Source organism: Dromiciops gliroides, chromosome 4 (assembly GCF_019393635.1).
Source record: "Dromiciops gliroides isolate mDroGli1 chromosome 4, mDroGli1.pri, whole genome shotgun sequence".
Classification (NCBI taxonomy): domain Eukaryota; kingdom Metazoa; phylum Chordata; class Mammalia; order Microbiotheria; family Microbiotheriidae; genus Dromiciops; species Dromiciops gliroides.
Window position 1 is genome coordinate 467,144,030 of NC_057864.1, and position 24,587 is coordinate 467,168,616.

The 24,587-nt window shown below is 47.4% G+C and overlaps 1 protein-coding gene across 3 annotated transcripts in view; it reads right to left on the bottom strand.

Annotated features, from left to right (window-relative positions):
- Positions 1-6,195: 6,195 nt before the first annotated feature.
- The window catches only part of CCDC92B (coiled-coil domain containing 92B), a 49,599-nt gene continuing 31,207 nt past the window's right edge, over positions 6,196-24,587 (bottom strand). For 2 of the 3 annotated variants that reach the window (XM_043964322.1, XM_043964319.1), the window contains exon 5: positions 6,196-12,373. In XM_043964322.1, the coding sequence (XP_043820257.1) occupies positions 11,616-12,373 (758 nt within the window). In that variant the 3' untranslated portion in view covers positions 6,196-11,615. The remainder of the gene's footprint in view (positions 12,374-24,587) is intronic. The other variant, XM_043964320.1, reaches the window with a different exon arrangement.

A 24,587-nucleotide genomic window follows, 5' to 3' on the forward strand; every position in this document is an offset into this window, starting at 1 on the left:
GTCCTCTTTTGGCACATTGATAATGAGGGTCTCCATGTCTTCATACAATTTTGCTTTGACCTCATCAGGATTGGTTATATCAGGAGCATAGGCACTGATGATGGTGGTGTTGCACTTGCCTTTGTGTACAATATGGACAGAGAAGTAAACATAGTGTGTGTATACATATACATACATATATAGATATAGATATATAGATATATACATGCATACACATACATATATACACAAATACACACACATACACATATAGCCAGACAATAAATACAACCTCTTCAGGTCTTCTCCAGGCGAAATCATTCATTGCAGTCTCTTCTGCAGTAAGTAGCATATCACAGTTCCAAGATCCCTCACTGTCCTGATTGCCCTCCCCTGGGTTTGCTCCAGTTTGTCAATATCCTTTCTAAAATGTGGGTCCTTAGAAGTGGATGTGATTGCCCAGTGCAGAGCACAATGGGCCAATCACTGTGGACATGTAAGTCATTCTCAGTGAAGCCCCACAGTGAATTCACTTTTTTGGAAGCCATATTCACATCATTGAAGGACTCAGTTTGTCATACACCTGAGCTCCCAAGTCTCTCTCCTCTTCTTATACAATTGGCATTCATCCAAAGGCAGGACTTTAGTATTCTCCCCACTTAATTTCACAGTCTGCAATTCAACTCATTGTTCCAGCATGCTGAGATAACTCTGGTTCCCAACTTTGCCTTCCAATGAGTTAACACATTCTCTTGAGTTCCTGTCATCAGGAAATTTGATTAACAAGCCATCTATGGCCTCATCCAAGTTGTTGTTCACAATGTCAAACAGAATAGGGCCAAGAGCTCTTTGTAACACTCTTCTAGAGATATTATCTGGCTGAGCAGGGCTGAGAACCCCAGAAGCCAGTGCCTTCTCCACCTTTTTTTTTTTTTAAAGTGAGTCAATTGGGGCTAAGTGACTTGCCCAGGGTCACACAGCTAGTAAGTGTTAAGTGTCTGAGGTCGCATTTGAACTCAGGTCCTCCTGACCCCAGAGCCGGTGCTCTATCCACTGCGCCACCCAGCTGCCCCTCCACCTTTTTTCTACTCCATTTCCTTTGTTATTATTTTAGTCATAATAAATATAGTTAATACCTATGTAAGATGTGAGTTTACAAAGCATTTTCTTCACTCTGTGAAATGGGGGGGGGCATCTAATATTATTCCCATTTTAGAGATGAGAAAACAGGTTCAGAATCTCACTGTCTCATGGCTGGTCTGACTTGAACCCAGCAAATCCAGCCTTCTTTCCTTGAGACCACACTGCCTCTTTCCCACCCTTTCCTTTCTCTCTTTTCTCCCTACAATCTTTCCAAATAATTATTAAACTGTTTGGTCTCAGGAACCCCCTTGCACCCTTAAAAATGACCAAGGACCATCCCAAAGAGTTTTTTAAAATATGTGTTATATCGGGGTAGCTAGGTGGCACAGTGAATAGAGCACCAGCCCTGGAGTCAGGAGGACCTGAGTTCAAATCCGGCCTCAGACCCTTAACACTTACTAGCTGTGTGACCCTGGGCAAGTCACTTAACCCCAATTGCCTCACCAAAAATAAAAAACAAAACCCCAACAAAAAAAGAAAAATAGTTTGGGCTTAAAGGACCCCATAAAAGCCCCTCAGAGAACCACGGCTCTATCCTTTTCCCATATTGTAAATAGGCCTCCAGGGTTATTGCCAGGCATCTTACTGGAATGGATAGATGACTTCTTCCCTCCCCACATCACCTAAGATAAAGATGGGAGACTGGAAAAGGGAATAACATCCAGTCCAGGCCCCCTCCTTCTGCCCCCCCCCCCCAGGCATACTGGAAATTTTAGTCCTGCCAGTCCTCAATCAGCCAGGTAATCATTCACTAGGAAGCAAGAACTCAGGATGTTGTGTACTGGGTGACTGAGCAACCTAATTAGTTGGGGGGAGTGTAGTACAAAGGACTATGGGCTAAGAGTGGAAGGATCCAGATTCTGATTCGGCATAGTAGATAGAGTTTTGGCCTTGGAGTAAGGAAGACCAAGGATCAAGAACCACTTTCTGACACTGACTACAGATGCAACTATTGACTTTCTTTGAGACTCAGTTTCTTCATCTGTAAAGTGGACACAATAACAATACCCACCATAACAACACTACTAACAATACCAAGTCACAGGTGGATTGTGAGAATCAATGAAGTAATGTTCATAAGATGCTTGATGAGCTATGAACAAATGTGTAAATATCAGTTATCATCACTCACCTGGTTATCTCAGCAAGTCATTTATTTTTTCTGCATCTGAGTTTCTTCTTGGAGGAAGTCTTGGGAGCACACGTACCTCTCCTCTATACCTTCACTTCATTCTGTCCTCTCTTTATGCTTAGAATGTACTCCCATCCCTGCCCCAACCCATATCCAGGTATATGGGTACAAAGGAGTGAGCCCTGAACTTTGAGTCTGGAAGACCAAGTTAAAATCTTGCCTCATCTACCCACTAGCTGTGTGACCCTGGGCAAGTCACGACCTTTTCCAGTCCCAGTTTCCTTATCCGTAAAATAGGGTTAACAATGGGGGCAGCTAGATGGCGCAGTGGATAAAGCACTGGCCTTAGATTCAGGAGTACCTGAGTTCAAATCCGGCCTCAGACACTTGACACTTACTAGCTGTGTGACCCTGGGCAAGCCACTTAACCCCCATTGCCCTGCAAAAAAAAAAAAAAAATAGGGTTAACAAGAGCATTTAAATGCCAGGGTTTTCTAAATGATCCAGTGAGATCATATGTATGATGTTGTACAAACCTTAAAGCTCCATAGAAAGGGTCCCTATTATCTTCTCTCCTTTGAGGCCCAAATTAGGATGCCATCTGCTACCTTCATAGAGGCCTGGCACATAGTAGGTGCTTCATTAATGCTTTTTTTTTTTTGTATGTGTGTTTTTTGTTTTTGTTTTTTTGCAGGGCAATGAGGGTCAAGTGACTTGCCCAGGGTCACACAGCTAGTAAGTGCCCAGTGTCTGAGGCCGGATTTGAACTCAGGTCCTCCTGAATCCAGGGCCAGTGCTTTATCCATTGGGCCACCTAGCTGCCCTTCATTAACACTTCTTGATGGGACTTGACTTCCCTGAAACTGCTATTCCACACAGGAACAAGGATGGAGCCTGCATGGAGAATCCTAGTCCTAGAGCTGGAAGCAGCCTCCAAGGTAGCTATCGAACACAACAACTTCATTTTACAGATGAGGGAACTAAGGCACAGGAAGTAAAATGACTTACCCACTGTCACAGAAATAGTAGCTGACATCAGGATTTGAACCCAGGGCCTCTGATTCCTGAGCCAGCATGCTCGCCAATGGCCTCTCTTCCTTTCTTCTCAAAGATACTACAGCAATTTGCCCACATTTCTCCTTAGCATATACTGATTTTTATTATACCTGAATATATACATGCAAATTAAACTTAAAAGTATGGTCAGGTAGCTGGTGCAGTGGATAGAATACTGGGCCTGGAGTCAAGAAGACCCGAGTTCAAATTCAGCCGCATATACTTACTGGTAGTGGGATCATGGGAAAGTCATTTAACTTGTTTGCCTCAGTTTCCTCCTCTGCAAAATGGGGATAATACTAGTACCACCTCTTGAGGTTGTTGTAGAGTTCAAATGAGATACTATTTGTAAAGGGCTTAGCCCACTGCTTGACACATAGTCCCTGCCATATAAATGTTAGGTATTCTTAGCAATTGGTGATTAAAAGCTCCCTGAGAGCAGGCTTATGCCATGCCTATATTTGTATCCTGGCACATGGCATAATGGTCAGTAGCACAAAGCAATATCCTTAAGGTTTATTTAACAATTCATGAATTGGACGTGTTTCCTGAGCTACCCACAATATGGTCATTGGAAATTTGAATCTCAGTGTGGGTCAGGTGGTCTTTACCCCCCCAAGCATGTTGGGCTGAACTTCAGAAAGACTCCTCTTACTCACACCTATGTAGAGCGCGGGTACATCTGTCCACAGTTAGGGAGCAGTGGGGCGGGGTAGGACAGGTAGGTGCAGAGGAAGAATACTGAATCTGGGGTCAAAGGGCCTGGGGGCAAATCCCTGCTCTGTCCCTTTTGACCTGCGTGACCTTGGATAAGTAACCTCTCCGGGTTTCCGTTTTCTCATCTATAAAATGACAGGGCTGGACTAGAATCCTTTCTATAATATCATTGAGAAGGGGTCATCAAGAGACTTCTAGTGGCAGCCATTTCCATTTTGGGGATAATTTCCATTTTTAAACGTTTTGCCTTCAATCAAGTTTAATATCTGCCTCTTTGAGAATCCCCCCAATTTTCTAGTTCTGTTCTCTGGGAGTCAAACAGAACAGGTCTTGATCTATCAAGTCTCCCTAAAACCCAGAATAAAATATCCCCAATTACATCTCAAAATATTCATAGCAGGTGTGTGTGTGTGTGTTAGCAAAGACTGGAAACAAACTAGATGACCACTGATTGGAGAACTGTTCAAACAAAAAGTTGTCATAAATGAATGGAATGGAATATCCGTGTGCAGTAAGAAATAAAGATTGGCTCAACACTTGACACTTACTAGCTGTGTGACCCTGGGCAAATCACTTAAGCTTCATTGCCCCGCAAAAAGAAAAAAAAAAGAAAAGAAAAGATTGGAAAGAACAAAGGCCACAAACTAATTGTCAGGAAATACTGAGAAATGATCATGACCATGTAACCATTGGAATGACACCATCTGCTGGTAGGAAAGCTCCGCCATGAGGAGAAGGCGCCTGAGGGCAAGCCATGTGGCTTTTCTTTGGTGTCAGGAAATGATGTTTGCTCATGGGTACTGTCTATCAAGGCTACCAGCCAATCAACTTGAGGAGCCTCCCATTTCTGGGAGGAGGACATGAAGTAGGAAGTGGATGCTGGGAGAGGGCTTTTTCCTCTTTTGGTTCCTGACCTCCCCTGGGGGCTCGGATGATGGGGTCTCTTAGAAATAGTTGCATTTTTACCTTTCTCTCTTATCCTAATGCTCTTTAATAAATACTTAAACACTTAAATACCCTTGCTAAAGCTTATAATTTATTGGAGACCACTCATTAGATTTTAGATAGTATAGCTAGAATTTTAGCCCCTTACAACCAATAGGCTTGGCCCCAGACAAGAGTTCATGAGAAACCACCTTCTTCTCTACTTTCCAGGGGTGGGTGACTACTGTGGCTGTTTCTTTTGACATATGGCTTAGTTATTTTGTCCCTTCTTTTAAAAATTCTTTGTAATAAGGAAGACCCTGTTGGAGAAGGGAGAAACAGTAGGAAATGTGAGTGATGCAAAAACAAAAAAATGGTAATAAAAATGTGTTTTGTTTTTTTTTTAAAAGAAACCAAAGGCTGTATCCATAGCACAACCATGCTTGACTCCAGAGAACACATAAATAAGAAAATACAGATCTTTCCTTTTGTTAGGAGAGGAGGGAGAATGTGGGCATGGAATATTGCATGTGCTGTCAGACAATGCCAATGTTAATTTTTGGGGGGGAGGTGGGGCAATGGGGGTCAAATGACTTGCCCAGGGTCACACAGCTAGTAAGTGTCAAGTGTTTGAGGCCAGATTTGAACTCAGGTCCTCCTGGCTCCAGGGCCGGTGCTTTATCCTCTGTACCACCTAGCTGCCCCCCCCATGTTAATTTTGCTGAAATATGTTCAATATCTTTGTCACAAGGGAAGCCTCACTGGGTGGGGAGGGGGAGTATATTAAAAAATGGATGTAGGGGCAGCTAGGTGGTACAGTGGATAGAGCACCGGCCCTGGAGTCAGGAGGACCTGAGTTCAAATCCGGCCTCAGACACTTGACACTTACTAGTCCTGTGACCCTGGGCAAGTCACTTAACCCCAATTGCCTCACCAAAAGAATAAATAAAAAATGGATGTGACGTAAGAACGAAAGGCAACAACAAAACTTAGATGTACCAGTACCTGGTACATAGTAGGTGTTTAATAAATGCTTCCAAATTTATGGATTTGACTTGGGATCAGAACAAGAGTTTCATCTTGCTGATCTAGGTCTATGGTCTCTTGCTGTTCATCCAGCCCTGCCTTTCCTTTCTACCTTCTCTGAGGCCAGTCAAGGTGAAGAGGGACAGCTGGTGAACTTGGACAAGGGCCACAGCAGATAGTTTATTTTGTCACTCTGATGGGTCCATCCAAGTGCATCTCTTTCTCTCGTGCCCTGCCTTCGTGCCTCTCACACATACGTCAGCCCTCTCCCCGGGTGAGCCAACTCAGACCAGCCTGTTCATCCCACCAATAATTCTCCCCAACCTCCAGGCCAAGGTAGAGAGAAGACACTGCTCATGTTTTTCCTTGTGTTTTTATTAAGAATAAGGCATACCACAGTCACGCTTACAGCACACGGCTCTAATTCTGTGGGTGGGTGGGTGATCTGAAGAGAATATACTTTGAAAAGCACTGGATTTCAAAAGCCCAGCACCTCCCTCTCTGCCCTGTGTTCTTGGGCTCTCTCCCCATCACTCTCCTTCCCAAGGGGAAACCCAGGCCTACCATGACCCACACCATCTAGGCTACCCAATGGCTTCCCACTTTCACCAAATGGGCCGTCCCAGGGGAAGATAGAGAGCTATTGCCACAACCCTCTCCCCCTCCAGCCCTATGCTAGGTGAACCGTACCTTTAGAGGGTGGGGGCTCTTCTGAACCTGGTATGTTTCCCAAGGAGGGAGGGAATTTCTATCTCTATTGATCCCTGATCAGAAAGGGGAATCTGTGTAGGTAGAGGAATGATGAGGACAGAGTTCATATTTCTAGCCTGAAAATATCAGACTGGGGAGCTACCCAGGTCTGAGATTGGGATGGGAAACACCTGGCCTCCCAGGTAGATGGGCCAACCCACTCTCTAGATCCTCAGAGCTTACTTGGGGGGAATGAGACAGTTGGATTCCCTTCCCCTTCATTCTAGTCCTAAAGATATTTTCTGTGGGAATCAAGGCAAACTAGGTGTGCCATCACGGTCGGGTGGAGAGTAAATTTTGTGGCATAGGGAAGGTTTTACAATGGGCATTCCCTCCCAGTGGGCACAATGGCCTTAGTTGATACACCTGCTCACACCCCATTTGAACACCTTGGCCTAATGTAGGATTGAATTAATTAGTCCTCCCCATGGGACCGGAGAGAGATCAAAGTGCGATTTGTAGTTTTTAATAAAATATCAGCAGCATTTCAAAAGCAGAGAGGGAGGGGAGAGGAGGAAAGGCAGGTACCCATAGGGCTGCAGCTCCCCTAATATTTAACTTTCCTTGATGAGCCCCCCACCCCCAAGTCAAGAAGAGATCTCCCTCTCTGGAGCCTTTAGTGGGATGGCACAACCCAGATCCCTACCTTGCCAGGATCATACAGCTCTGGTTTGTGCTATGCCCATGCCTGAGGGGAGGGGGAGGCACCTGTGAACAGGCCAGATTGCAGGCCTTAAACCTTCCAACCTCAGGGGGGCAGAGGGAAGGAAACCTCTCCCTGACTGTTTTATAGCAAATTCCCACCCCCATCTTATCCCCATCCTCATCAGAGAGGCAGGAGATAGGGCTAGGGAGAAAGGCAAGCAGGAGAAAGGTGGGGGTAAGGGCACAAGATAGGGGTCAGTATTTGGTGGACTGGGGGGAGGGGATAGGGAGGAGGCCTACTTTTTTGACCCTATTGCCTTTCCTATCAGGGCCTTGTTCCTATTCAGTAGAAAAGAGCATTTACTTTGTAGTCAGAGCACCTGGGTTAAAATGTTACCTCTGAAACTAATGTCCTGTGTGACACTGGGTAAGTCACTTAAACGCCACAGGATTCAGTTTCCTCTTCTGTAAAATGAAGGGGTTGGGCTAGCTGACCTCTGAGGTCCCTCCCAGTTCTAAATCCATGAGTCTATGATCCCTGCCCCATCTCCCAGCTGCCCCCTTGAGAGTGTCTCTGGAGGTAGAGTTTCTGGATGGTTGTCAATTTGGCATCCCTCCCCCAGGCCTAGCAGGATTTTCAATTTGAGTGGTCAGTCAGTTAACAAGCATTTATTAAGAGCCTACTATGTGCCAGACACTGCCAGGTGCTGGTGGTAGTGGTAGTGTGTCAGAGTGTGGAGACCGAGTTTCCTTCCTTCCCCCATATTCTCTGCTTCCTCCCACCTCAGCTAAGTGTGCAGTGACCCTCCCCCTGCTTCCCAGCACCCACGGCCTTTCATCTGGGGATCTCTAAGCACCCTGAAAATGATTAAGTGTTATTATCTCCATTTACCAAGACGGGGAGGGCATGTGGAAGAGGCAGGTTTGGAAGCCCAGGTGGGGTCACCGGGGGAGAGGCTGGTCAGGCTAGGTGGTGACTTCTGTGTGGGCGAAGCTTCCCTGGAAAGTGCCTGGTGCCCTGGGGATGAGGAGCCAAGTCAGGGGGAGGGAGAGAAGGACTATTGCAACAGGGCTGAGGAAGCCATGGTTTTTATTAGGTGATAGGGAAAGTCCCCTCCCTACTACTGCAGAAGAAAATAAACTAGTAAAGTCACTCCATGCTCCCCAAGTGTGCACTCCTGGGAGAAGGACAGTGTGTCGCTGCCACAGGAGAGACACCCTGTATTTTCTCTTCCCTCACCTGTCCCAGGTCCCATCTTAGGGGGACGGAGAGTGAGACAAAAAGAGTGAGGCTGAGCCCTGGAGAGTGTGTGAAATAGAGACCATGAAAGTAAGACTCAGGTGAGGAAAGAAAACTGAGACTAGAACCTGGAGGGGGGAAGGGAAAGGGACGCTATTTAATCAGCCAGGGAAGTGTGCAGACCTGGAGGCTTTAACAGTTTCACTACCAAAGCTGGGGGAAGGGGAGCAGACATTCTGCCCCAGGGAAAGGGTCTGTCAGGTAAACAGGCCACCTCTTGGTCCCAAGGGGTCTGTAAGGAGTTGGGGGTATCTTAGATCGATTCCTCAAGAGGCTGTGTCACACCAGGATAACTGCCTGGTGACAACTGTCTACATTTGCTCTGGGCTTCTGCCTGTGCACTGAGAGTGGGCATTCGCTTGCCAGGGACTGCAGTATCCTTCATCACTTCCCAGGAACGAGGGAGCTGTCCAGTTCGACCTTTCAGAAGACAGATCAACAGTGACCAGGCTTCCCTATCCCCCAGTTTTGGATGAAGGAGGGAAACCTTTTTCAAAACGTCCTTTCTGAGGGAATGGGGGATGAATATAGGGCCCCTCTGGTTTCCCTCATCTTGGACAAGGACCCTCAGCCTGTCGCTTAGCCCAAGGATCTTTTTCAGACACTTGTCCTCTTCCCTTTCAGACTTTTCCTCTCTTGAAACAGAGACACCCCCCCACCACCACCACGAACACTACTTCCTGCCTTGACCCTGCCCCACCTCCCAACGTTTCCAGCACCTGAGTGGGTTTTCTAGGGTGGATGGGAGCAGGTTCTTGAATTCCCCCCAAAGGTGAAAAAGGCTGAGAAATCAAAATTATTTGGAAAATAGGATCTGGGCTGAGGCCTGTTGGATGAGCCAGGAACTGTGGATGTGTGTGTGATGAAGGCCCAGCTCTTTCCCTCTCCACCCCCCGAAACCCCTCCAAACATTCTCTTTTCCAACTCTCTGGAAGACTGTTCACAGGCACTTATGCACTTAGGCACAATGCGGGAGCTACTAGGGGGCTGGACTCTCCCTGACTGGATTCCCAGGGGCTAGGGATGCTCTTCTGTTTTTGGAAGCAGGAGAGAGGAACCCAGAGTAGGTAGAGAAATTAAGGGAAAACAGAGAAATGTGGCTTCTGCCTACACTGTTTTTCTTGTTCTCAGGATTTGGTTATTGCCAGTCTCGGTTCTGGGGGGATGTTCAGACTGGCATAGCCTGCAGCCAGAGAACCAAAAATGGGTCCCAGACCCATTCCATGGCTGAGCAGCATACGTTGTTTGCATGGTACAAGTCCATCACCCCTGCCCCCCAACGTTCAGCCAAGGCAACCGAGTGTCCTGGGTAGGAGGCAGCCTGTGTATCTCTCTCCCCCGCCAATACCTAGGCCTGGCCTGTGGCTATGCTTGGCCCCCTCCTTTTCCTGGATTCCAATTCCTCCTTGTTCCCAGGAGTGAGGGAGCACATCAGGCCCCCGGGGCAGAAGCCGGTGTTGGAAGCTGAGGCTGTGAGCATCAGGGAGTGCCTCTCTCTCCATCCTTTACTTGCTCCCTTCCCCCCCCTCCCCCCTCCCCATTACTACCTAAGCAAAATGGACATCAGGCGATCTAGCATCCCCATGGGGGAAGGTGTCTCCAGGAAATTTCAAGTTGGAAGCAGTGGGGCAGGGGTGTTGTAATCCAACTCTGAGGACCCCCACCCCCACCCCCACCCCCTGACTCCACACCTACATTAATGACTTTCACTTCCCGGCAGCCAGCCCCTCCCTTCATCCCCAGCCAGCTAATTGGAATGCAGCTGAAATGAGGACCAATGAAGAAGGCCCCAGAAATCCTCTCAAGGTAACCGGCCCGGTTACCATCCCCAACCCCTCCTACAACAATCTGGGAACAGAACTTCCCCACGTGGCCCCAGGGGGGCCGAGGGCAGCAACAGCAGAAGCTGCAGGAAAGGGTGATCTTCCCTCCCTTCAGCTCCACCTCACCCACTCATCCTTTGGGAGGGACAAACTCAGAAACAAGTAGCAAAGACGCCAACTAGATGGATTCTTCTCCTTGGATCCCCTGAGGGCTGTTAGGCTTGGGGTGGGAGTGAAGGGGGGGGGGGCTGGTGTGGGTAAAGTGTTCCGTGCTTGCTTGCAAAGCTGATGCAAAAGGGGGTATACTCACGTTCTCAGGGGGAGCTTCGGGCCCGCCCCGCGCCCCTTCTGCCAGACAGCAGCACCGGCTACGGCTAGGTCTGCTCTGCGGAGGGGGCGCGGGAGCCATGCAGGGCGGGGACGGGGTAGGAGAGGGCAGCTCCAAGGTCTCAGGGAAAACCAGAGGCAGCAGGATTTGCCCTCTTTTCCCTGGCCACCAGCTTTCTCCCTCGCTCTAAACTCCTAGAAGACCATTTGTATGCAATCTTCTCTTTTTCCGTGTCCCTCACCCCCAGCCCACCCCCGCCCAAGATTGTCAGCTTATTCCCTGCGACCTTCTCCCTCCGACCCTCTCACCGGGAAGGGGGATATACAAGATAATATAGCTAAATAATTTCCTTTTTTACAAAAATGTGCAATTACTCTCCCCATCGTTCCCCTCCCCTCCTTTCAAAGAGGGGCCTGGTTGTTTCCTTCCCAAAGGGCAAAGGGGTATCTTTGTGAGCGGTGGGGGTAAGTGACCAAGCTTCAGCGAAGTCTCTTAATATAAATGATGGTTGGGGTGGAGGAAAGCTGGTCCCTCCATCATCCCCCCGCCCCCCTCAGTTGCAGGGTCCCCCATTGCCAACCTCTACTTGGCCCAGACCCTTCTCTCACTTCTCTAGGCCCAAGCAGGGCGTCCGAGGCGCTTCCGGTGTGCCTACTCTCCCTGGACAGTCCGTTCCAGGGCTCTAGCTTTCGGCCTAAGGGGAGACGTGAGCTCCGCCAAGGGCCCTCTGTCTGCCCCAGGGTGGGAGGGGTCCTGTCCCATCTCGCTGTACCCCTGCCCCCAGGCTGCTCCCTACTCCAGGTCGACTGAGCTGTCGGGGTTGGGGGCGGCCGGCCGCCTCCCAGGCGGACTCTTGCAGGATCGGGGCTGGGCGGGGGCGGGGGCGGCCGCAGCGGCATCAGGGGGCTCCCGGGGCGGAGGCTTGCGGGGGCTGGCGCAGGTTGGGTGGGCGTTGTCCCGGGCCTTGGGCCGCGGAGGTCTGCGGGCGTTGAGGAAGAGGGCGGGGTCGGGCATGGGCTCGGGCTCGGCCTCGTCCAGCCTGCAGCCCAGCTCCCAGGCAGCCCAGTCCCTGGCGCTGCCCAGGGCGCACGGCTCCGGGAGCAGCGACAAAGGCGGGGGCGGCGGCGGGCGGCGGGCGCGGGGTCCCCGTTTCCTGGCCCGCCCGTCGGCGGGCGGCGGGGCGCGGTCCCGGCCTCCTCCCGAGGGGGCCGCTGCCGCGCCCCCGGAGGCGGCAGCACCCCCGACAGCGGCCGGGCCGGCGCGGGGCGCCCCGTGCAGCTTCTGGCGGGCCGCGTGCAGCTGGAAGGCCAGGTAGGCGGCCGCTTCGCTCTGCTTCTGCAGCTCGGTGCCCAGCACCGTGGCTCGGTGGCTGCGGCGTCGCAGCTCCTCCAGGAAGCGGCGTTCCTTGCTGCGCAGGCTGGAGCGCAGCGCCCACACCAGCGCGTCCCGCTGCCGCAGCTCCCGCCGCAGCTCGCCGTTGCCTCGCTCCCGCGCCGCCAGCTGCTCCTCCAGCGCCCGGCACTTGGCCTCCAGCTGCCGCGACGCCTCCTCTGCGGGGACGGGACGAGGAGGGAGAGCTGAAGGGGCGTCCGCCGGGCTACTCACCGACCCGGGGCCCCGGGCTTTCCCCCGCCCCACCCCTTCCATCAGCTCCCCACCTCAAGCATTGCTCTATTCTAGCAACTTTTCCTTGCTTCATTCATCCATCATCCATCACCCACCCACCCATCCATCATCCGTCCATCCATCCGTCATCCATCCATCCATCCATCCATCCATCCATCCATCCATCCATCCATCCCCCATCTCCCCATTTTTCCCTTCATTCATCCATCTCTCCATTCTAGTTCATTCATCTATCCCTCCAGTCTTCCATTCATTCATCCATCCCTGTATTCTTCCTTTCATCCACCTATGCAACATTCATTTAGTAAGCTTGTTGCTTAAAATATTTATTACGCTGAGAGCGGTGGTACAGTTGAATGAGCCCTGGCTCTGGACTCAGAGGCCCTGGGCTCAGAGTCTTTCTTCCTAGCTGTGTGACCCTAGGCAAGTCATTTTTCCTCTGCTGCCTCAGTTTCCTAGTCCTTAAAATGGGGATAAAAATAGCACCCACCTCCCAGCATCATTATGAGGATGAGAGATGTAAAACGCTTTGCAAACCTTAAAGCGCAGTATAAATGCTAGCAGCTACTAGTACCCCTACTACAATTGCTACTACATCATGGGAAATTCATGTTCCCTCCTTGGGCCTCAGTTTTCTCATCTGTAAATAAAGGGTTACATGAGATAGTCTTTTAGGTCCCTTCTTGATCTACATCGGAGATCCTTTGGGATTTGTGAACTTGGTTTTGAAAATATTTTGATAACTGTTTCAATATAGTTGGTTCCCTTTTAATAATATGTATTTTATCTTGAGCATTTCAAAACATGATTCTGAAAAGGAGTTCATGGGTTTCAGCAGTCTGCTGCCAAAGGGGTCCAAGATGTGTAAAAAAAAAAGAGAAAGAGCAAGATTATGATAAAGTTAACAGCTGTGTGACCTTGTGCAAATCATTTCACTCCCCCAAGCCTGGGTAAAATGGGGAGGGTGGACTTCATGCCCTTGGGCTTCCCTTCCAGTCCCAGATAGATCTGTGAAGCTCCCACTATGAGCAAAGGGCTGAAGTCACAGAAAGCAGAACCAAACTGTGGAGGCTACTGGGCCTGAAGTCAAAGGCACCTTGGTTTTCCTACAGGTTCTTTCTTGGCTGGCTATTGTCCTTGGGAGGCACTTTCCCTTTTCTGGGCCTCTGTTCTCTGTTTTGTAAAATGGTGGAGATTGACTTAGATGAGCCTTAAGGTCTCTTCCAGTCTTCAGTCTGTGGTCCTATATGACAGTTACTGTCCTAGGGGTTTCAATAAACATTTGAGAAAGCATCCCTGGCTAGTTTAAAAAAAAAAAAAAGGACAGTCTTTGGGATCTGGGTTCAAATCTCACCCATCTTGGATACTTACTACCTATGTGTGCTTGTCCTGGGAAAGCCCCTGTGAACCCACTTTGAAATTTGTTAACCTCATAAGGGCCTACTAATAACACCTCGTATAAACAAAGGGAAATTGGAGATGAAGTGCTGGGGTTCTTCAAGTTCAGACCCTGATTTCTCACCCAGTAGGGTTGGGAGCAAATGACTTCATCTCTCTTTGTGCCTCAGGCAACTCCCAAGGCTTTAGCAGATAAATAAATCATAGCCAAGGTTGGGCATCTAGGTCGGAGAGAGTTCCCATGGCAACAAATCTCATCATATTCAGGTTATAACCACTCACATCTATCAGCTTTGATGTATTTAAAGCCCAGTCCTCACACAGCAACCCTGTGAAGGAGGGAGTTTTAAATATTATCATTACCTTCACAGAATTAATCAACAAGCATTTATTAGGCGCTTACTGTGTGCCAGGAACTGAGCTCAGTGAAAAGACAAAAGTTAAATTCTCCCTGTTCTCAAGGACCTTACATTCTATTTTGGTAGACAACATATGCACACAAGTAAATACAAGGTAATGGCAATGAGAAGGCGGGGTGGGAGGTGCCAGTCCCTGCAGGAAGCAGGAAAAGCCTTGATTAGGTGAATGAGCTAAGTTTTGAATGGTACTAGGGAGTAGAAAGGATAAAGGTGAGAAAAGAGATGCTTTTCAGTTGCAGGGGGCAGCCTGTGCAAACACAGAGAGATGTCATGTGAGGAATAGCCACGAGGCCAGAATGGCTGAGCCCACAGAGTACCTGACTCCAGAATGGATGTGTGCCTGAAAGAAAAGGGTGGAGTCAGGTTGGGAAAGGCTATAAATGGCAAACAGAGGAGTCTGGATTTTAGCCATAGTGCTGCTTGGTGCCTGGCCAGCTAATCCCAACCCTCTCATTTTATAGGTGAGGAGACTGGGACCTGGAGAACCTAGACTTGCCCAAGGTCATGAGGCAATAGGATAGTAGACTTGACATTCAAACCCAAGTTCTTGCAGCAGCCCGCTACTTCGTCAAAGGAGCTGGGTTCAAATGTCTGCTCTTCTACTCAGAACCCATATCACTTAAACTCTCTGGGCCTCAGTTTCTTTCTTTGTAAAAGGAAGGAGTTGGACTAGATGTCCCCCAAGGTCTTTTATAATTCTAGAGCCATGATTCTACTTACTATCTGTGTAACCTTGGGCAAATAGCTTACCTTTTCTTAGCCTCAGTTTCCTAATGTGTCCAATATGGGGCTTGGACTAGATGGCACCGAAGGTGTCTTCTTTCATTAGATCTAGGAACCTGTGTGTCCCTCCCTCCTTTCTTCTTTTTTCTTTCCTTCCCCCTTCTTTTTCCCTCCCTCCTTCCTTCCTTCCTTCCTTCCTTCCTTCCTTCCTTCCTTCCTTCCTTCCTTCCTTCCTTCCCTTTTCTGAGAAATGATTTGATTTCCAGTGGAAAATACACTGGGTATTGTAAGAGTTACTTCTTACCTAGCAGCTTGATCAATACTTGATTCAGTACTTCAAAGACTGATCATTTCTTCCATTTGGCTGCTCTCTCACAGCTCCTCTCTGCCTCAGGATGGCCTTACAGAGTTGCTGAGCTTTTCAGAATTTAGTCAAGTTGGTCTTCGCACAACAAGCATTCTATTCCCAGGCCTGTCCTTTAAGTCTTTCCAAGGCATTGAGACCTGCCTGAGCTTGTATTTGGCTGGCATAGCCTTGAGAACCCGGGATCACCTCTAGGCCACTGGATCACTGAGGCTGAACTGAAAGATACCTTGGAGATCATCAGATCCAACTCTGTTTTTACAGAGGAGGAAACTGAGGCCCACAGAAGGGAAGGTAAATGGAAGAGCCTTAATTTAGACCTATGTCCTCTGGTTCCAAATCTTTTTTTTGCTGCTTCAAGGTGCCACAGTTGGGTTAATAATGATAACAATAATAGCTAACATTTATATAACCACTTTAAGATTTGCAAAGTCCGGGGGGGGGGGGTGGGGTGGCAGCTGGGTGACGCAGTGGATAAAGCACTGGCCCTGGATTCAGGAGGACCTGAGTTCAAATCCAGCCTCAGACACTTAATACTTACTAGCTGTGTGACCCTGGACAAGTCACTTAACCCTCATTGCCCTGCCCCCACCCCAAATCAACTTAAGATTTGCAAAGTGCTTAACAGATGTTACTTAATTAAACGGACCCTATTAATTCAATCCAATTCAACAAACATTTATTGAACCCATACTGTATGCAAGGAACTGAGTCCGGTTTTAGAGATACAAAGACAAAAAGTAGAAGTGTGCCTGCCCTCAAGGAGCTTACATCCTATTATCAAATGGTCCCTATGCTCAGAATATATTCCCTTCCTCTCTTCATCTGTACAATTCCTGTACATCTTTTTTTTTTTAATCATTTTAATGAAGTCTTTTTTTTTTTTGGGTGAGGCAATTGGGGTTAAGTGACTTGCCCAGGGTCACACAGCTAGTAAGTGTCAAGTGTCTGAGGCCGGATTTGAACTCAGGTCCTCCTGAATCCAGGGCCAGTGCTCTATCCACTGCGCCACCTAGCTGCCCCTCCTGTACATCTTTAAAGCCTAACTCAATTGCCACCTCTTCCAGGAAGCCTTCCTAGATTACCCCAGCTAACTACCTCCCTTCTCTCAGACTTCACACTGAAATTTTTTTTTACAGTTCTCTGATGCACTTATTATATATGATTGCATATTATAATTTCTTTTTGTTTTTTTGGTGAGGCAATTGGGGTTAAGTGACTTGCCCGGGGTCACACAGCTAGTAAGTGTTAAGTGTCTGAGGCCAGATTTGAACTCAGGTCCTCGACTCCAGGACTGGTGCTCTATCTACTGTGCCACCTAGCTGCCCCGCATATTATAATTATACACAAAACTATCTCATTCCCTGAGTGGAGTGTAAAGTTCAAGTCCTAACTTTGTATCTTCTTCAGAGGCCAGCACACTGCCCCGCCCCTCCCTTTAACACTGACTGGTAGGGAGTCTCTTTCCTTCCAATAATCCTTGTGATACAGCAGAAAAAGCACTGACTTTGGCATCTGGGAGATGGGGGCTCCAGACCCAGCTCTGACACCTAAGCAAGTCACCTCATCTCTCTGTCTCAGGATTTGAAAACAGGTCTTCCTGGCTCCAGCTCTAGCCCCTCTATCCACTATACCACCTAGCTGCCACAGAATCAGGATTTGAAGCCAATCAATCCCTTGTCAAAGGCAGGAAGGATCTTTCTACCTTTCCAAGCAAATAGCACATGGATCATTCTAACTTTGTCTCAGGCACTAGGTGTATGTCCCTGGGCAAGTCGACCTCTCAGCCACAGTTTCCTTGTCTGAAAAATGCAGCTAACAATAGCATTTACCTCACTGGGTTATTGTGGGATAACCTATAAAGTGCTTAGCAAACCTCAAAACTGCTCTATAAATTCTAGCTATTGTTATTGTCAATAATAATAATAAAAACAATAACTTCGGTTTTCAAAAACAACCCTGGGAGATAGGTATTGCAAGTACCACCGTGTTTTTTGTTTGTTTGCTTGCTTTTTTTTTTTTTGGCAGGGCAATGAGGGTTAAATGACTTGCCCCGGATCACACAGCTAGTAAGTGTCAAGTGTCTGAGGCCGGATTTAAACTCAGGTCCTACTGAATCCAGGGCCGGTGCTTCATCCACTGTGCCACCGAGCTGCCCCTTGTTTGCTTGCTTTGAACGTTTCTTCAGTGTAAGATGCTCCTGGTAGGGGAACTTTTTGGTTTCTCATGATGGGAGTGGGTGGGATTAGAGATTGAGATGGTGCTTAAACCAGGACTGGTAGATGACAGAAGGGAGGGACTGTGGCAGATCATGAGGGGGCCAGTGTGGTGGTAGTAGGAAGCACTCTGTTTACCACCTGTGTGACCTTGAGCAAGTCACTAACGTTCCTGGGTCTCAGTTTCCCAATCTTAAAATGAGCGAGTTGCAATGGGCAAAAACACAGGCGTAAAAGTAAAAAGTGCTTTGGCCAGAACACACCTGTCTCCATCTGCCAGAGATTTGTGATATTGAGGTCAACTCTAGAAATGGTTATTGGGTTCAGAAAAAACTAGAAGGAGAGGTCTGACTGTCCCTTGACTGCTTTCTTTCCCCTTCTGGCTCTGACTACTTGACCTAAGGATCGGTATCAAGGCAGCCAGGAAGGGGTTTTAATTGGTTATTATAGTCCAGGCAGGATGGCCTGATCCTGATTGACAGTTTAGACAGCCAATGAGAGGGGACGAAGGAACAGCAGCTACTTAACCACCCCTCAGCTTCATCATCATTCCATCGTCTTGGCTAACTGTATATAGCACCTACTATACACTGTGTTAAATGCTTTACAAACGTTTTAAACGTTATAAAACACTTTTTTTTCCCTCATTTGATCCTCACAACAAGTATTATCTCCATTTTTCAGATGAGGAAACCGAGGCAAACAAAGGCTAAGTGACTTGCCCAGGGTCACATGGCTCTTCCAAGGCTGGATTTGAACTCAGGCCTTCCGGAGAATTCTGTGAACTATGCCACCTTTCATAGATTTGATACGAGAAGAAGGTTCCAGGCAGCAATCTGAAGATAAAATGTGTTTCCTGCTGCTTGGAAATTGGAGCAAATATAACTGACCAGGCCTCACAACTCCCAGCTGGGTTCTTTCTTTTATGTCAGCTGCCCCCCCCTAGTTACATGTGTACTATTTGTTCCCTTATCAAACTAAGTTCTTTCTTCGAATGCAAAGTCTGTTTTTTTTTGGGGGGGGGAGGGCGCAATGAGGGTTAAATGACTTGCCCAAGCTAGTAAGTGTCAAGTGTCTGAGGCCAGATTTGAACTTAGGTCCTCCTAAGTCCAGGGCCGGTGCTTTATCCACTGAGCCACCTAGCTGCCCCCTGAATACAAAGTCTTGTCCCCTTGTGTGGACCATAGCCCCTGGCACACACTGTAGGCACTAAATTTAACATACTATGATTTATAAATATGTATTTTAATAATAATAGCAAAGATATAGCATTCTCTATGCTCCAGGCACTGTGCTAAGGGCATTGCAATTATTATCTCATTTGATTCCAACAACCCTGGGAGGTAGGTGCTGTTGTTATTCAGTCTTTTCAGTCATGTCTGACTCTCAGTGACCCCATTTGGGGTTTTCTTGTCAAAGATACCGGAGTGGTTTACCATTTCCTTTTCCAGCTCATTCTCCAGATGAGGAAACTGAGGTAAACAGGGTGAAGCGATTTGCCCAGGGTCACACAGCTAGTGTCTGAGGCCACATTTGAATTTATGAAAATGAATCCTCCTGACTCCAGGCCCTGCATGCTATCCACTGTGCCACCTAGCTGTCCCTTGGTGCTATTATTATCCCCAATTTACAGATGGGGAAACTGAGGCCATTTGTCCAAGGTTACCAACCCGGTAGGTGTCTGAGGCTGGATTTGAGCTCAAGTCTCCCTGACTCCAGGCCAGGAACTCTATCTAGTGTGCTACCAATCAGGTGACAGGTTGATTTCCCCAGTGGAGCCCATGAGCTCACATGGCTCCAGGTTGAATTGGAAGTTCACTGGAACAAAGGATGGGCGTCTTTCTGCTCTTGCCAGTACGTTCCCCTTAGGGAGAGGGGACCTGGGGGTGTCTCTAGAGAGGGACAGAATGTGAGATGATGCCACACAGCCCTTGATCAGACAGGTGTGCTGTTGCCTTGGCTTGCGGGGGCCCAGACCTTCAGCCACTTTCAAGTTGTCTTTCCAATATTCCATTGTTCTCACACACCTTGGACTCCACCCTTGAACCCCCTGACTCTGACAGGTGAGGTTTCATGGGCCCAGACATCTACAGCACTTTCCTAGGGTCTCTCCAAATGCACCCCACCCTTTTCCAGCACCCCTTTGTGAGCTGTCTTTTATTAGAGAGTCAGTAGAGGTTAGTCACTTATTTACTTGTATTTTGTGTTTAGCACAGTGCTTGGCACATAGAAAGACTTTTAAAGATGCTCTGTCTATCTCGGGGAGCTAGATGGCACAGTGGATAGAGCACTGGGCTTGGAATCAGGAAAACTCATCATGAGTTCAAATCAGCTTCAGACATTTACTACTCTGGGCAAGTCACTTAACCCTGTTTGTCTCAGTTTCCTCATCTGTCAAATGAACTGGGGAAGGAAATTGAAAACCACTCCAGTCTCTTTACCAAGAATATCCCAAATGGGGCCGTGAAGAGTTGGACATGACTGAAAAATGACTGACTGAGCAACATTCTCTCTCTCTCTCTGTCACTCTCTTTCTCTGTCTGTCTCTCTCTCACAGTAGTGCCTAAAATAAGAGTCTAGATTTCTCATTTCTTCTTTAACCCCTATGACTAGAGTCTACAATAAGGACTAGGAGAAGGAATGGATGGATAAAAAAGCATTTCTTAAGTGATTTACTGTGCTCCAAAACTTGGAGCTAAATTCTGGGGATACATATTCAAAAGCTGAAAAGATCCCTTCCCTGTAGGGGGTTACATTCCCAGGGGGACTAAAGGGAGTGGTGGTCAAAATTAGAAAGTTTAGAAAGTGACAGGGCTAGTGGGTGGGACTTATTCCCTGAAGCAATGTCAGAGTTGATTTTATCAAACTTTCAGAAAGGGGAGTAAGGGAGGGGTGTGGATGCTGGAGATGGATGGAGAGTAGGGAGAAGAGGGCAGCTAGGTTGCGCAGTGGATAAAGCACCGGCCCTGGATTCAGGAGGACCTGAGTTCAAATTTGACCTCAGACACTTGACACTCACTAGCTGTGTGACCCTGGGCAAGTCACTTAACCCTCATTGCCCCAAAGAGGGAAAAAAAGAGTGAGGAGAGGGGCTTTCCTGAAATAATAGTCTGGGAGAAGTCAAAAGTTCTTATCTACCCTCAGATGCCCTAGGCATGATGGAACATCCCTTGGGATTAGGCAAGATAGGGTGACAGGATAGGGGACCATAGTGAAGATCACTATCAGACTTCTGGCTCTGAGTTCCCCACCTGCTTTCTCCACCCTATGCCCTTTCACCCAAATACATCCTTAGTCACATGTTCTCTCAGTGCATACAGGGACCGTATATTCCAGACTGACATTTAATAGTGGCTGTGACCTTGGGCCTGTGACTTAACCTCTCTGTGCCCATTGATAAAATAGGCATAATATCACCCTCAGAGGCTCAAACCTTAAAGTACTACGTGAATGTGCCTTATTTTCTTTGTTCTGATCTTCCTTTCGGCAAGACAGACTGGAGACCCATCTGTAATTCCTAGTGTCAGACAGGTGAGGAGTGAAAGGACCGGCAGACAGTTAGGTGCCCAGCTAGTCTGTATTAGGGGCAAGAATTGAACCCATATCCTCCTGACTTTTGATGATGTCAGTGCTTCACACTCTACTCACTGTAGCACACTGCCTAACACACAGTAGGCTCTTAATAAATGCTAAATTGTCCTGCCTCCAATTTCCTGGCTGTGTGATCCTCGACACATCACTTAACCTCTCAGTGCTCTGGGCAATTCTCTTAAGACGAAAAGTTGCAGAAAAGGTGCCACTTGCTTTGACAGAAGGAGTTTCTTCATCTGGGATTTCCCTAAGTCAAAGGAATTGCCCATTCAGTCCCAGTCCCTACCCAATTTGTTGTTCAGTCATGACTTTCAGTCTTCTTCCTGCATTTAAATCTGGCCTCAGCAGAACCAGAAGAACATTATACACAGTATCATCAACATCATGTGTTGATCAACTGTGATAGACTAGATTCTTCTCACCAATCCAATGGTACAAGAAAGTTCCAAGGGACTCATGATGGAAAAGGCTCTCCAAATCCAAAAAAAAAAAAAAAAAAAAAGGAAATGTGGAATATGGATGCAGAGTGGACCATACTATTTCTTTTGTTTTTGGTGCTGTTTTTCTTTTTTGAGGTTTTTACTTTTTGCTCTGATTCTTCTCTTATAACATGACTAATGCAGAAATATGTTTAATGTTATTTTATATATATAAATAAATATATATATGCTATGATATATCTATATATATCAGATTATCTGCTGTCTAGGGGAGGGGGGAGGGAGAAAAATTTGAAATTGAAAATCTTATCTAAACAAATGTTGAAAAGTAAAATAAATAAATAATTTTTTTAAGTGAAAAAAAATCTGGCCTCAGACACTAGCTGTGTGACCCTGGGCAAGTCAATTAACCCTGTTTGCCTCAGTTTCCTCATCTGTAAAATGAACCGGAGAAGGAAATGGCAAAGCCACTCCAGTGTCGTTGCCAAGAAAATCCTAAATAGGATCAGGGGGAGTCAGACAGGACTGAAAAGATGGAACAACCACAACAGCAACGACTCAAAGGAATTGCCCATTCAGTCCTCGTCTCTAGGCAACCTCTCTAATTCTTCTGGGGGAGTAAACTTAGAACCTGGCCTACAGATAGAGATCTGTAGGCCTGGGAAGGCAGGTTTCAAGGAACCCACCCCTCCATCCCTCCCATTATTTTTGTAATGCAAATCTACCCTCAACCCCAAGGTTTCCAGTTGGACAGTTAAATACTTAGTTTATAAACAATGGCTTAAAAGTCCCTAGCTTTAAGGAAGGGTGGCTGCTCTGTAAATTCTTTTGTAAATTGAGAACATATTAGCAATAAAACCAGTTCCATTAGGTTGGGATTTCTGTTTGGCCAGATTTCTAAAGGGATAAGTTTTGGTGGACAAATGAATGCTCTATACCTGAGGAACCAGATATGGTCAAGAAAATCCCTGCCGCCCCCCCCCCCCCAACAAACACTCCCCCAGCTCTTCCATTCAGACTATTTACCAGATGTCAAAACATCTGGAGGAAAAGGAAAATATTCAGGTATTCACTTGATTGCTTGTTCTATATAATGCCCTGTATGGTGTTTGATGCCTCAAAATATTAAGAACAAGACATTTCTAAAGGACTTTTTGAAAGAGATGGGCTGGGAAAGGTGCTCTAGACAGGAGTTGGGCATGGCAGGGCCTCACTTCCTCCAGGTGAGCTGTGACTTGCCCCCCCCCCCCACTACAGTTTTCTCACCCCAGTCTGGAGGAAATGGGGGATGATGAAGGGGAGGGAGCAGATATGACTTCCCTAAGGGAAGTGTTAAGGACTATGGCTTGATGTCCTCCAAGGTTCTATCCTGGGCTCTTTTCTCTTTCTACATTCTCTTTCTTGGTGTCCTCATTCGTTCTCTTGGGTTCAACTCTTATCTCTACAAAAATGGCACCTAGCTCTTTATGTTCAACCTAGGTATTTTTCCTGAGTTCCAGTCCCACATCTTTTTGTGGTCTACCTTTCCCCCAAAGAAGTTTTCGATGGTCTTCTGCTTTCTTTGCCTACTCATCCTGGCTTACTATTTCTTGGCTTTTTACTCCTTTTTTTTTTTTTTTAAGTGAGGCAATTGGGGTTAAGTGACTTGCCCAGGGTCACACAGCTAGTAAGTGTTAAGTGTCTGAGGCCGGATTTGAACTCAGGTACTCCTGACTCCAGGGCCGGTGCTCTATCTACTGCGCCACTAGCTGCCCCCTTTTTACTCCTTCTTAAAGTATATCACTGCTTCCAGGACACACTGTTCATGCTACAGTGTGGCCCAGGGGGTGATCAGGTTTCTTCTTCTCCAGTCCCACATCTTATTGGACATTTCCAACATGTGTAATCTCAAACTTAATATGTCATGATCTTGCCCTCTCCCTCCAACCCAACCCAATCCTCTTCTGACTTCCTTATCTCTGTTGAGGGCTCCACCATCTTCTAGTTACCTAGGTTCAAAACCTTGGTGTCACTCTTATTCCCCGGTTTCCCTCACCCCACGTAGCCAATCAACTGCTGAGTCATCTCCATAGAACCTCTCTTAGCCATCCCTTTCTTTCCACTCACTGTCACCACCTTTGCTCAGCCTCTTATCACCTCATTTGGATTGTTGCAGTAGCTTTTTGGGCAGCTAGATGGCACAGTGGCTCTGGAGTCAGGAGGACCTGAGTTCAAATCTGGCCTCAGACACTTAACACTTACTAGCTGTGTGACCCTGGGCAAGTCACTTAATCCCAATTGCCTCACCAAAAACAAAAAAACAAATCTGGCCTCAGACCCTTACTAGCTGGGTGACCCCGGGTAAATCATTTAACCCTGTTTGTCTGAGTTTCCTCATCTATCTGTCAAATGAACTGGAGAAGGAAATGGCAAACCACTCCAGTCTCTTTGCCCAAGAAAACACCAAATGGGGTCACAGATGGTCGGAAATGAATGAAACGACTCAACAACAAAGCAGCTTCCTAGTTTCCTCATCTCTCCAATCCATCCTCCACACAGTTGCCAAGGTGAAATTCCTAAACTTTAGACCTGACCTTGTAACTGCTCTGTTCAACGAACTCCCTATTGCCTCAGGTTTCACATACAAGGTCCTGCTTGACATTTAAAGCTCTTTGTGTTTTGCTTCCAGGATACCTTTCTAAGCTTATTATATCTTATTACCCTTTACCCACTTTCTTGTTCTTTCTCACAGAGCACATTCCATTTCCCATCCCTATAAGACTGGACTGCCCATTCTCTCTCTCTCTCTCTCTCTTTTTTTTTGGTCAGGCAATTGGGGTTAAATGACTTGCCCAGGGTCACACAGCTAGTAAGTGTCAAGTGTCTGAGGCCAGCTTTGAACTCAGGTCCTCCTGAATCCAGGGCCGATGCTTTACCCACTGCACCACTTAGCTGCCCCAAGGACTGCCCATTCTCCATGACTGGACTGTATTCCCTCCTCACCAATG